The following is a 12,074-nucleotide window of genomic DNA, read 5'->3' on the forward strand; positions in this document are numbered from 1 at the left end:
CTCTGTGAGAATTAATTTGCAGATAAAATAGTTATCAGCACTTGTTATAGGTTACCTCAGTATCACTGAAAGTAACCTAAAACTGGCATCAATGGCTAATATCTGCATTTGGCATTCATAAAGGATGCTCCTCACCTAATATAGCAGAGAACATGATCCTGGATAGAAGGCAGCAACAATGTGGGGGTTCGTGCATCATTTACAACATATCTTGAGAGACGATAAAATCTTATACTTTCAGGTTGAGAGCATCAGTTGAATAAACTGGCATCACAAGTGGTCATAAAGAGATTTATCAGGCTAATTCTTGGGATGAGAAGGTTATCCCATCATGAGTGGGAAAAGATAAATTAGACCTCCATTTCTCTGTTTAGAAGAAACATTATAAGATATTTTGGGAGCACGACAGGTTCAGACGTTCAGATATTTCCCCTTGTGGGAGAATCTCAAAGAAGAGGATGCACTTGCAGGGTTATGGGGTGGCCATTTAAAATGGAGGTGTGTAGGAACATTGCAGAGAGTAGTGAATCTATGGAATTACTTACCTTGGAGGATTGTGAAAGCAAGATCTCTATTTAAAGAGCAAGAAGATAACCGTTTGAGGGATCAGTGAATTGAGGGTTGTGGCACAGAAAGGAGGAGGCCTGGGGCAGATCACCCATGGTCCTGTCGAAGGGTAGGCCAGGTTTGGGGACCTGTTCATGCTCCTATTTACTTGTGTTCCAGCAAGAGTCTTGGGCACAATCTTGAATGCTCAACTGGCCAGTTACTGAATCCAGTCCACACACAGACTGAGGCAATAACTATCACTCGACTGTATGTCCAGCCTCCGTTTGTGTGTTTTCCACCATCAGTTTACAGGAACCTATGGGTTGCCTCACATACAGTCTTGAACCAACGGAGGCAGCAACTCACCATGTAGCCATCAGTTCCACCCACTCCTTCATCGCCCTGAAAAGAGAGAGAGAGACTATAATCCCTTTCTGTTCAGCCTAGCCCTACCACAGAATTATTCACAGAGAGGAAAATACATCGGGAACTGAGACAACAGGGAGGGGAAAGGGAAGGGGAAGGGGGAGGGGGGAAGAGGGGGGGGGGAAGGTGAGGGAGGGAGAGGGAGGGTGAGGTAGGGAGAGTGAGGGAGGGAGAGGGAGGGAGAGGGAGGGGGAGGGGAAGGAGGGAAAGGGAGAAGGGAGAAGGGGGAAAGGGGGAGAGGGAGAGAGGGAGAGAGGGAGAGAGGGAGAGAGGGAGAGAGGGAGAGGGGGGGAGCGGGAGAGAGGGAGGGGGGGAGAGAGGGAGAGAGGGAGTGGGTGGGGGAGGGATGGGGAGGGATGGGGAGGGATGGGGGTGATGGGGAAAGGAGGAGGACAGGGAGGGAGAGGGAGGGGAAAGTAATGAAAGTAATGAACATGTCACCCCATTACCTGTTCTCCTCTGGGCCCTGGGAAACTGAATCCTTGCCTTCCTTTGTCGCCCTTAAAATAAGTTCAAGAAGAAAATTATGCAAGCAGTACAAACCAGACTCCTGATAAACTGATGGCAGACTTACATTTCTACAGGTTAGTTGATGACACCAGGGCAGTGATTAACTTTTAAATAAACAAGGAACTGCAGATGACAGACTACATAAAAGGACACCAAGTGCTGGAATAACTCAGCGGGTCAGGCAGCATCTCTGGAGAACATGGATAGGTTAAGATGCGGATCCATCTTCAGACCCAGGTTAACTTTTGAAGTCTCATGACTTCCGGAAAACATGAATAAGGAAGTGTGGAGATGCTTTAAAGTTATGTTTTATCGGAAGCCAAACTATCGACTTTAGAGATTCAGTGCGTAAATAGGCCCTTCGACCCACCAAGTCCACGCCGATCAGCGATCACCTCCACACACTACCACTATCCTACACATTAGGGACAATTTTACAATTTATACTGAAGCTAATTAACCTACATCTTTGGAGTGTGGGAAGGAACCGGTGCACCTGGAGAAAACTCACATGGTCACAGGGAGAATGGACAAACTTCATACAGATAGTACCCGTAGTCAGGATCAAACCCGAGTCTCTGCTGTAAGGCAGCACTGCTGCACCACTGTACCGCCCTAGAGCTGGCAGAGTAGAGAATCTCCCAGCTTCAAGCAGTGCCAAACATTCCCAAAGACTTTCCCCCAATTATTTCTTTGTGATCCAAAATGACAATCCCTCCTCTGATCACGTCTCAATTGCACTCGATCACTTGTCCTGTATTTTAACTGGAGCTTCAGATATATGGATCTTTGGACTCTCTTCCAGGACAGCTGAGACCTGTACTAGAGGGACAGGTTGCACCAGAACTGGAGGAGAATCAATATCCTTGCAGGAAGATTGACACAAAATGCTGGAATAACTCAACGGGTCAGTCAGCATCTCTGGAGAAAAAAGTCCTGACCTGAAACATCACCCAAACTTTTTCTCACAAGATGCTACCCGACCCGCTGAGTTACTCCAGCACTTTATGTTCATCTTAGGTATGAAACCAGCATCTGCAGTTCCTTGTTTTTACTAACTTTGCGGAAAGGGTTACTAGTGTTATTTGGGAGGGTTTAAACCAGACTGGCAGGAGTTGGGGAGCATCAGGTCAGAAGGTGAAAGGTCTGATGCGAAGGTAGATATTAAGACCAGTAAGTCTCAAAGGAAGGACAGGCTGGGAGTAATTAATGAACGAGGTGAAACTAATGGTCTAAAGTGCATTTATTCCAATACAAGGGGTATTATGAATAAAGTGGACTAACAGAGCCTGGATCAGTGCATGGAATTATGATGTTGTGACCATTATGGAAACTTGGTTGGGACAGGACTCAATGTTCTAAGGTCTCAATGTTTCAGTCACGATATAGAGAGAGGTAAAAAAGGTGGAGGAATTGCTTTACTAATCATGGAGAATGTCACAGCTGCTCTCAGAGAGGACTGACTGGAGGGTTCATCCATTGAGGCAATATATGCAGGGCTCAAAAATAAGAAAGGTGTAAACACTCTCATACTATAGGCCTCCCAATTGCCAGTGGGTGATAGAGGAACATATATATGGACAGCTGTGACAGCAACAAGGTTGCCCCACAACGCTGCATAGACCAACCAAACATATGATAACAAATAAAACAAAATGTGTGAAACATTCATCAAGTCAGTCAGCATCTGTGGAGAGATAAAGGGTTCATTTTGCAGGTCAATAATTTCTCATCACCATGGGGAAAAGTAATGATGAAATGATAAAGTTGTATGTTGCAGTGAAAATGAAGAGGGCATGAGGGAATTGAACACACAGGAAGCTTGGCGATCAGTTCAAAGACAAAATGGGCAATTAAATGGATGGTAAAGGCATGAGTGAATAAAAATGAAGTTGGTCAGGCTTGAGCATGGAGACAACACAATGGCAACGTTTGCACTTACCTGACATCATTTGACAAATACTTGCATTTATTGCACAGCTAACTGTCCAAATGCCTACCTGGGGGCCGGGAGGTCCTGAGTCACCCCTTGATCCGACTTCACCTGGGTTTCCTCGCGTTCCCTGAAACAAGGCAAAATTACGTTTCTAGCCGATTGTAGAATGCATAAACTATACACCAAATGTAACTACACGACACTCAACGGACATATATTTTGTGACTGGGTTATCCCACTAGCAGAGGGTGGTGAGGTGGAGGAATTGTGGGCAGGGGCCTGGGAGAAGAGAGGTGGGAGGGAGTGAGAGCAAGGAGGTTAGAGATGGAAGAGATGGTGTGGATGTGAGGTCTGTCTTTGCTTCAATAATTCAAACCAATCTGAATTTCCCTAGCTTTCCACACAGCCTTCCAGACATTCAAATATTTATGCTAAATAAATGTGCAATGCTCCATTCATCAAGCATTTCCGGTGAGCAAGTATTCAATCCTCCCAAAGCCTTCTATGCGTGAACATTTATCCAGAATTCTTCTCAATTTTCAGTGATCAATTTTACACATTGCTTTGTGAATATCTCCCTAAATAATAGACAATAGACAATAGGTGAAGTAGGCCATTTAGCCCCTCGAGCCAGCACCGCTATTTAATGTGATCATGGCTGATCATCCACAATCCTGCCTTCTCCCCATATCCCCTGACTCCGTTATCTTGAAAGCATCCAGAGAATTGGCCTCCACTTCCTTCTGAGGCAGAAAATTCAACAGATTCACAACTCTCTGGGTGAAAAAGTTTTTCCTCATCTCTGTTATAAATGTCTTACTCCTTATTCTTAAACTGTGGCCCCTGGTTCTGGACTTCCCCAACATCGGGAACATGTTTCCTGCCTCTAGCTTGTCCAATCCCTTAATAATCTTATATGTTTCAATAAGAATGCCCCTCATCCTTCTAATTTCCAGAGTATACAAGCCCAGCTGCTTCATTCTATCAACATATGACATTCCCGCCACCCCGGGAATTAACCTCGTGAACCTACACTGCACTCCCTCAACAGCAAGAATGTCCTTCCTCAAATTTGGAGACCAAAACTGCACACAATACTCCAGGTGTGGTCTCACTAGGGCCCTGTACAACTGCAGAAGGACCTCTTTGCTCCCATATTGAACTCACCTTGTTATGAAGGCCAACATGCCATTAGGTTTCTTCACTGCCTGCTGTACCTACCTGCATGCTTACTTTCAGTGACTGATGAACAAAGACCCCCAGATCTCGTTGAACTTCCCCCTTTCCCAACTTGACACCATTCAGATAATAATCTGCCTTCCTGTTTTTGCCACCAAAGTGGATAACCTCACATTTATCCACATTAAACTGCATCTGCCATGCATCTGCCCACTCACCCAGCCTGCCCAAGTCACCCGGCATCTTCATAGCATCCTCCTCACAATTCACACTGCCACCCAGCTTTGCGTCATCTGCAAATTTGCTAATGTTACTTTGAATCCCTTTATTTAAATCATTCATGTATATTGTAGATAGCTGCGGTCCCAGCAACGAGCCTGACGGTACTCCACTAGTCACTTCCTGCCATTCTGAAAGGGACCCGTTAATCCCTACTCTTTGTTTTCTGTATGCCAACCAATTTTCTATCCATTTCAGTACCCTACCCCAATACCATGTGCTCTAATTTTTCCCACTAATCTCCTATGTGGAACCTTAGCAAATGCTTTCAAAAAGTTCAGGTGCACTACACCCACTGGCTCTCTCTTGCCCATTTTCTTAGTTACATCCTCAAAAAATTCCAGAAGATTAGTCAAGCATGATTTCCCCCTCGTATATCTATGCTGACTCGGACCGATCCTGTTACTGCTATCCAAATGTGCCGCTATTTTATCTTTTATAATTGACGTCAGCATCTTCCCCACCACTGATGTCAGGCTAACTGGTCTATAATTCCATTTTTTCTCTCTCCTGTCTTTCTTAAAAAGTAGGATAACATTAGCTACCCCCCAATCCACAGGAACTGTTCCTGAATCTACACAACATTGGAAAATGATCATCAATGCATCCACGATTTCTAGAGCCACTTCTTTAAGTACCCTGGGATGCAGACCATCAGGCCCTGGGGATTTATCAGCTTTCAGTCCCATTAGTCTACCCAACACCAATTCCTGCCTAATGTGAATTCAGTTCCTCCATTACCCTAGGTCCTCTAGTCACTAGTACATCTGGGAGATTGTTTGTGTCTTCCTTAGTGAAGACAGATCCAAAGTACCTGTTCAACTCATCTGCCATTTCCTTATTCCCCATAATAAATTCACCTCTTTCTGTCTTCAAGGGTCCAACTTTGGTCTTAACTATTTTTTTCCTCTTCACCTACCTAAAGAAGCTGTTACTATCCCCCTTTATATTCTTGGCTAGCTTACCTTTGTACCTCATCTTTTCTCCCCGTATTGTCTTTTTAGTTATCTTCTGTTGCTCTTTAAAAGTTTCCCAATCCTCTGGCTTCCCACTCATCTTTGCTATGTTATACTTCTCTTTTATTTTTATACTGTCCTTGACTTTCCTTGTCAGCCACGGTCACCCCTTACTCCCCTTAGAATCTTTCTTCCTCTTCGGAATGAACTGATCCTGCACCTTCTGTACTATTCCTGGAAATACTTGCCATTGTCGTTCCACTGTCATCTCTGCTAGGGTATCTTTCCAATCAACTTTGGGCCGCTCCTCCCTCATGGCTCCATAGTATCCTTTGTTCAACTGTAATACTGACATTTCCGATTTTCCCTTCTCCCTCTCAAATTGTAGATTAAAACGTATCATATTATAGTCATTACCTCCTAATGCTCCTTTTCCTTGAGTTCCCTTGTCAAATCTGGTTCATTACACAACACTAAATCCAGAATTGCCTTCTCCCTGGTAGGCTCCAGTACATACTTCCATTATTCTGTCTTTCTGCAGAACCTCGGTTGTATGTCAACAAACCTCCTCTCCCCATCTCTGGTGCTGTGCTGCATTGGATCATGTCCATGGTTTTATTGTAGACTTTTGGTGGAGCACTAAACTACTAATCTTTAATCGGACTTTGCTAGACTTTATCCTGCACTAAACGTTATTCCCTTTATCATGTATCTGTACACTGTGAATTGCTTGATTGTAATCATGTGTTTCCGTTGACTGGTTAGCACGTAGCAAAAGCTTTTCACTGTACCTCAGTACTCATGACAATAAACTAAACTAAACATCTTTTGAAAAACCTTTGGTCTCACGTCTAACATATTTTCCAAAATGGTAATTCCTTAAGAAGTAATCCATTAATTTGCAAAATGTGCTTTCTATCCAAATTCGATAAAGATTTTTGAATGGTGACAGAATTTATTTTGAATTATTTGATTGATCAGGTGATGATAAACCTCTGTGTGAAACCCAGCTCATCTTTGTTTTCTCTTGATTCATTACACTGGCTATTTCCTCAGTATAACTGGCACATCTAATCACGTCTCTATTTTCTCCTCTTGGACTTCTTGACATGCCCTATAATGTACACCATATGGCCTTATGATTTAAATCCAATCCAAAATAATCCCTTCCAATTCCTCACCCGTGTTTTTGCTCCTTTATAATTTTTCTCAGGAAGTTTTGTCTCTTCCCTTTTCCAATACCATTGTCCTCCAATACAACTTTGTCCCCACACCTCAACAAAGTCATTCTATCCAATAAGTGAACAAATTGGATGAGAGAGTGGGGGTCAATATAAGTTTTTGAAGCATAGATTGTTATCTTAGTTACCGTCCCTAAAGTAGTTCACGGAGGGACCCATAAATATCACTGAAAGCTCGCACCGTGCGCTGGATACTTGCAAAATAATTTCTCCAACACTCAGTTTGAAGGGACCCTTGACAAATGGGTCTCACACCAATGAACGTTAATGACAGATTGGATGTGGGAGTCTCGAGGCACTGAAGGATTGCATGGACTATGTATTGAGCAACACAGGAGGAAGACCAGAGTTATTTAAAAAATAGAGGACATCTATTTGCCAATCCTTTTGAACTCTTTTGTTTGTGGCATATGGTTAAAGGTATGCAGGCGGGTGGATGGACATGGGATATCACAAGATGAAGCTCCTGGAATATAGTTTATCGCTTTTCCTGGGTCAAAAAAGTGCAACTTACATTCAAGCCTGGTCCTCCAGATGGGCCTGGGTTTCCTCTTGGTCCTGGAAAGCCAATGTCTCCCTGTGGACAAAGTGAAGATATCAAAGTCAGCTGGAAATGGTCAGGTCTCTTGCTCTGAGGCCTCAGGATAAAACCAAGTCGTTGAATGATATTTCAGGGGATGTCTTCCTCAGTGGAAGTGAATACTGATGACCAGTCTTCAGCTTGGCTTGACCTCGCCATTCAAGATTAGCCATACAAAAATTACAGTTTCATGCTTCAACCACAACAACCCCCCAATACTACAATGATATCAGGAAGGGCTTCCATTCAGAGGTTCTGGAGACTACGAGAGGTTCCTCAACCTGTTCTGGCAGTTAGATCATGGCAGATCTGTGTCCTTATTCTATCTAGTTTCCTTGACTCATAAATTCATAAGCAATAGGAGCAAAATTAGGCCATTCGTCCCATTAAGTCTACTCCGCCATGGCTGATCTATCTCTCCCTCCTAACCCCATTCTTCTGCCTTCTCCCCATAACCCCTGATACCCGGGGTTCCTTAACACATCCTGCAGGTTTCCTTCCAAGCCGGACACCATCTTGGCTTGGAAATATATTGTCAGTACCTCATTGTAAACAATGAACCCCCTCTTGTGGGAGTATATTCACCAGTGGGACTACATATACAGTGGCTTGCAAAAGTTTTCATACCCCTTGAAATTTTCCACATTTGTCACGTTACAACCACAAACGTAAATGTATTTTATTGGGATTTTATGTGATAGACCAACACAAAGTGGTGCATAATTGTGACGTGGAAGGAAAATGATACATGGTTTTCAAATTTTTTTACAAATAAAAAACTGAAAAGTGTGGCGTGCAAAAGTATTCAGCCCCCCTGAGTCAATACTTTGTAGAACCACCATTCGCTGCAATTACAGCTGCAAGTCTTTTGGGGTATGTCTCTACCAGCTTTGCACATCTAGAGACTGACATTTTTGCCCATTCTTCTTTGCAAAATAGCTCAAGCTCAGTCAGATTGGATGGAGAGCGTCTGTGAACAGCAATTTTCAAGTCTTGCCAGAGATTCTCAATTGGATTTAGGTCTGGACTTTGACTGGGCCATTCTAACACATGAATATGCTTTGATCTAAACTATTCCATTGTAGCTCTGGCTGTATGTTTAGGGTCGTTGTCCTGCTGGAAGGTGAACCTCCGCCCCAGTCTCAAGTCTTTTGCAGACAAACAGGTTTTCTTCCAAGATTGCCCTGTATTTGGCTCCATCCATCTTCCCATCAACTCTGACCAGCTTCCTGTCCCTGCTGAAGAAAAGCATCCCCACAGCATGATGCTGCCACCACCATGTTTCACAGTGGGGATGGTGTGTTCAGGGTAATGTGCAGTGTTAGTTTTCTGCCACACATAGCGTTTTGCATTTAGGCCAAAAACTTCAATTTTGGTCTCATCTGACCAGAGCACCTTCCTCCACATGTTTGCTGTCCCCCCCACATGGCTTGTGGCAAACTGCAAACGGGACTTCTTATGGCTTTTTTTCAACAATGGCTTTCTTCTTGCCACTCTTCCATAAAGGCCCGATTTGTGGAGTACACGACTAATAGTTGTCCTGTGGACAAATTCTCCCACCTGAGCTGTGGATCTCTGCAGCTCCTCCAGAGTTACCATGGTCCTCTTGGCTGCTTCTCTGATCAATGCTCTACTTGCCCGGCCTGTCAGTTTAGGTGGACGGCCATGTCTTGGTAGGTTTCCAGTTGTGCCATACTCTTTCCATTTTTGGATGATGGATTGAACAGTGCTCCGTGAGATGTTCAAAGCTTGGGATATTTTTTTATAACCTAACCCTGCTTTAAACTTCTCTACAACTTTATCCCTGACCTGTCTGGTGTGTTCCTTGGGCTTCATGATGCTGTTTGTTCACTAATGTTCTCTAACAAACCTCCGATGCCTTCACAAAACAGCTGTATTTATACTGAGATTAGATTACACACAAGTGGACTCTATTTACTAATTAGGTGACTTCTGAAGGCAATTGGTTGCACTGGATTTTATTTAGGGGTATCAGAGTAAAGGGGGCTGAATACTTTTGCACGTCACAATTTTCAGTTTTTTATTTGTAAAAAAATTTGAAAACCATGTATCATTTTCCTTCCACTTCACAATTATGCGCCACTTTGTGTTGGTCTATATCACATAAAATCCCAATAAAATACATTTACGTTTGTGGTTGTAACGTGACAAAATGTGGAAAAGATCAAGGGGTATGAAAACTTTTGCAAGCCACTGTATTACCAAATGCTTATGGCACAAAATCGTCCCATTGTGCCTGTTCTGGCTCTCTAATAGAGCAACTTCCTAATCTCACCCATTAGCTTGTTTGCTGTGGTCTTTCTTTACCTCCTTATATTTATGCTGCCCACTTCATTCTACCATACAGAAGAAACATTCTGGTGAATGACTGTGCTTTTTTTTTGGCATATCCAATGGCTTTTCAGCTCTTCTTGGACTCCTCTATCCCTCTGCCCTTCAGAAAACATTTTGTTAGATTAGGTTTAGATTATTATCCCGCTTGATCTGACGTGCACAGGCTGCTCCTTACCTTCTCTCCTCTCCGTCCGCCTTCACCTGCCAATCCACGCACACCTTCAATTCCCAATTCGCCCTGTCATGACAAGAGAGCTTATTAGTTTAAGTTTTTTTTAGTTTAGAGATAAGCGGGGAAACAGGCCCTTCGACCCACCGAATCTGCGCCGATCAGCTATTCCCCGCACACTAATAATATCCTGCATACTCTCGGGCCAATTTACTATTTTACCAAGCCAATTAGCGTACAAACCTGTACGTCTTTGGAGTGTGGGAGAAAACCAGAGCACCCGGAGATAACCCACACAGGTCATGGGGAGAACGTACAAACTCAATACAGACAGCGCCCAAGGTCAGGATGGAACCTGGGTCTCTGGCTCTGTAAGGCAACAACACTCCTGCTGCACCACCTTGCTGTCCAATTGAGTAAGTCATTATCAGTCCATTACTTTACTGGCCCCTTGCCCCCACCATGGTATGACATTGTGTCTCTAGCGCTGATGGCTGCACATTTCCTGTGATGGTACCTTCCCCATGAATGTGAGGATCAAAATCCAACTGTAGCCCACATCAATATATGCTCAAGGTGATTATAGTGCCATGCTTACAAGTTCCACCATTTAAAAAGGAGCTCATACAGAAGATGCTGTTGTGCTCACCGTGCACCCCACCTCAAGTATTTGAATTGCCCCTTGATAAGAAAGCCGTAGGATGGAAAAATAGCAGACTCACCTTATCTCCGACGTTCCCTCTTGGTCCAGGCTTTCCTTTGGGTCCAATGTCACCTCTACGGCCCTGCCATTGAGATGAACAAAAATAACTGATTGCGCTGCTAACATTAGCTCAATGACACCCACGGGCATTGCAAGAAAAGGCTGGTCCATGTTCCGGCAAATCCTAGTGATTAATGTTGCCGTATTTATGTCATAAGGTCATAAGTGACAGGAGCAGAATAAGGCCATTCGGCTCATCAAGTCTACTCCACCATTCAATCATGGCTGATCTCTCTTTCCCTCCTAACCCCATTCTCCTGCCTTCACCCCATAATACCCGGCAGCCCTAACCAAGAATCTATCTATCTCTGCCTTAAAAATATCAAATGATGGCCTCCACGGCCTTGTGTAGCAATGAATTTCACAGATTCACCACCATGTATGCATGTTTATGCTTTTTGTACATATGTCAGTAAAAGCATGCTTATGTACCTTCATGAATGTTTACATGTGGCTGTGCACGCTTGTATATACAAATATAAGATCTGCAATCTATATGTGGAGTCATAGAGTCCTTGATCCCCTCATGTCCATACTGACCTTTTGTGTCTATGTTGCTATTTCCATTTGCTCACATTGTGACTGTACAAGACTCTACTCACCCACACAGATGGATGACTCATGTGTCACATTCCTGTATGAGTGTGTTGAATGAATAACTTTGGTTTAGTTCCACAGTACTTCTGTGAGTTTGAGACACATTCTGTGAGTATAAAACATGTTTTATAAAGTGAATAAAAGTTACCACATCTCCTTTAGGGCCAAGACTTCCATTGCCTCCCTGTAAAATTAAAGAAAGTAGAACAACATCAATTAGTAAGAAGGCACTGTAGGGCCACAATTCATATTTATCATGCCCAACCTAGTATATTCAGCACCCTCCAATCTCATCTGGAACAGGCAACACAAAAGGGACACTGGGCAGCCCATTTCTCCAACATTTCATTTTGCCCGAAAGGTCTGCGGTTAATAAAAGGGTAGTTCTGTGGAAGCTTCACTGTGACAAGGGTTAAGATAGCTATGCAGCACCTTTGACATCCTTTGACATACAGCATATGGTTCTTGATATGCGTCCTTTGACATATAGCTAGCTATGACCTAGAGCACAAGGTTCTTGATAGTCATCCTTAC

At 43.6% G+C, this 12,074-nt stretch overlaps 1 protein-coding gene across 3 annotated transcripts in view; it reads right to left on the bottom strand.

The window, feature by feature from the left end:
• col6a2 (collagen type VI alpha 2 chain) overlaps positions 1-12,074 on the bottom strand; it is a 62,953-nt gene that overhangs the window by 19,409 nt on the left and 31,470 nt on the right. For all 3 annotated transcript variants that reach the window (XM_033024335.1, XM_033024334.1, XM_033024336.1), the window contains exons 15-21: positions 11,689-11,724; positions 10,903-10,965; positions 10,187-10,249; positions 7,591-7,653; positions 3,486-3,548; positions 1,425-1,475; positions 916-951 (exon numbers count right to left, since the gene is read on the bottom strand). In XM_033024335.1, the coding sequence (XP_032880226.1) occupies positions 916-951; positions 1,425-1,475; positions 3,486-3,548; positions 7,591-7,653; positions 10,187-10,249; positions 10,903-10,965; positions 11,689-11,724 (375 nt within the window). The remainder of the gene's footprint in view (positions 1-915; positions 952-1,424; positions 1,476-3,485; positions 3,549-7,590; positions 7,654-10,186; positions 10,250-10,902; positions 10,966-11,688; positions 11,725-12,074) is intronic.

Source organism: Amblyraja radiata, chromosome 7, assembly GCF_010909765.2.
Source record: "Amblyraja radiata isolate CabotCenter1 chromosome 7, sAmbRad1.1.pri, whole genome shotgun sequence".
Taxonomy (NCBI): Eukaryota; Metazoa; Chordata; class Chondrichthyes; order Rajiformes; family Rajidae; genus Amblyraja; species Amblyraja radiata.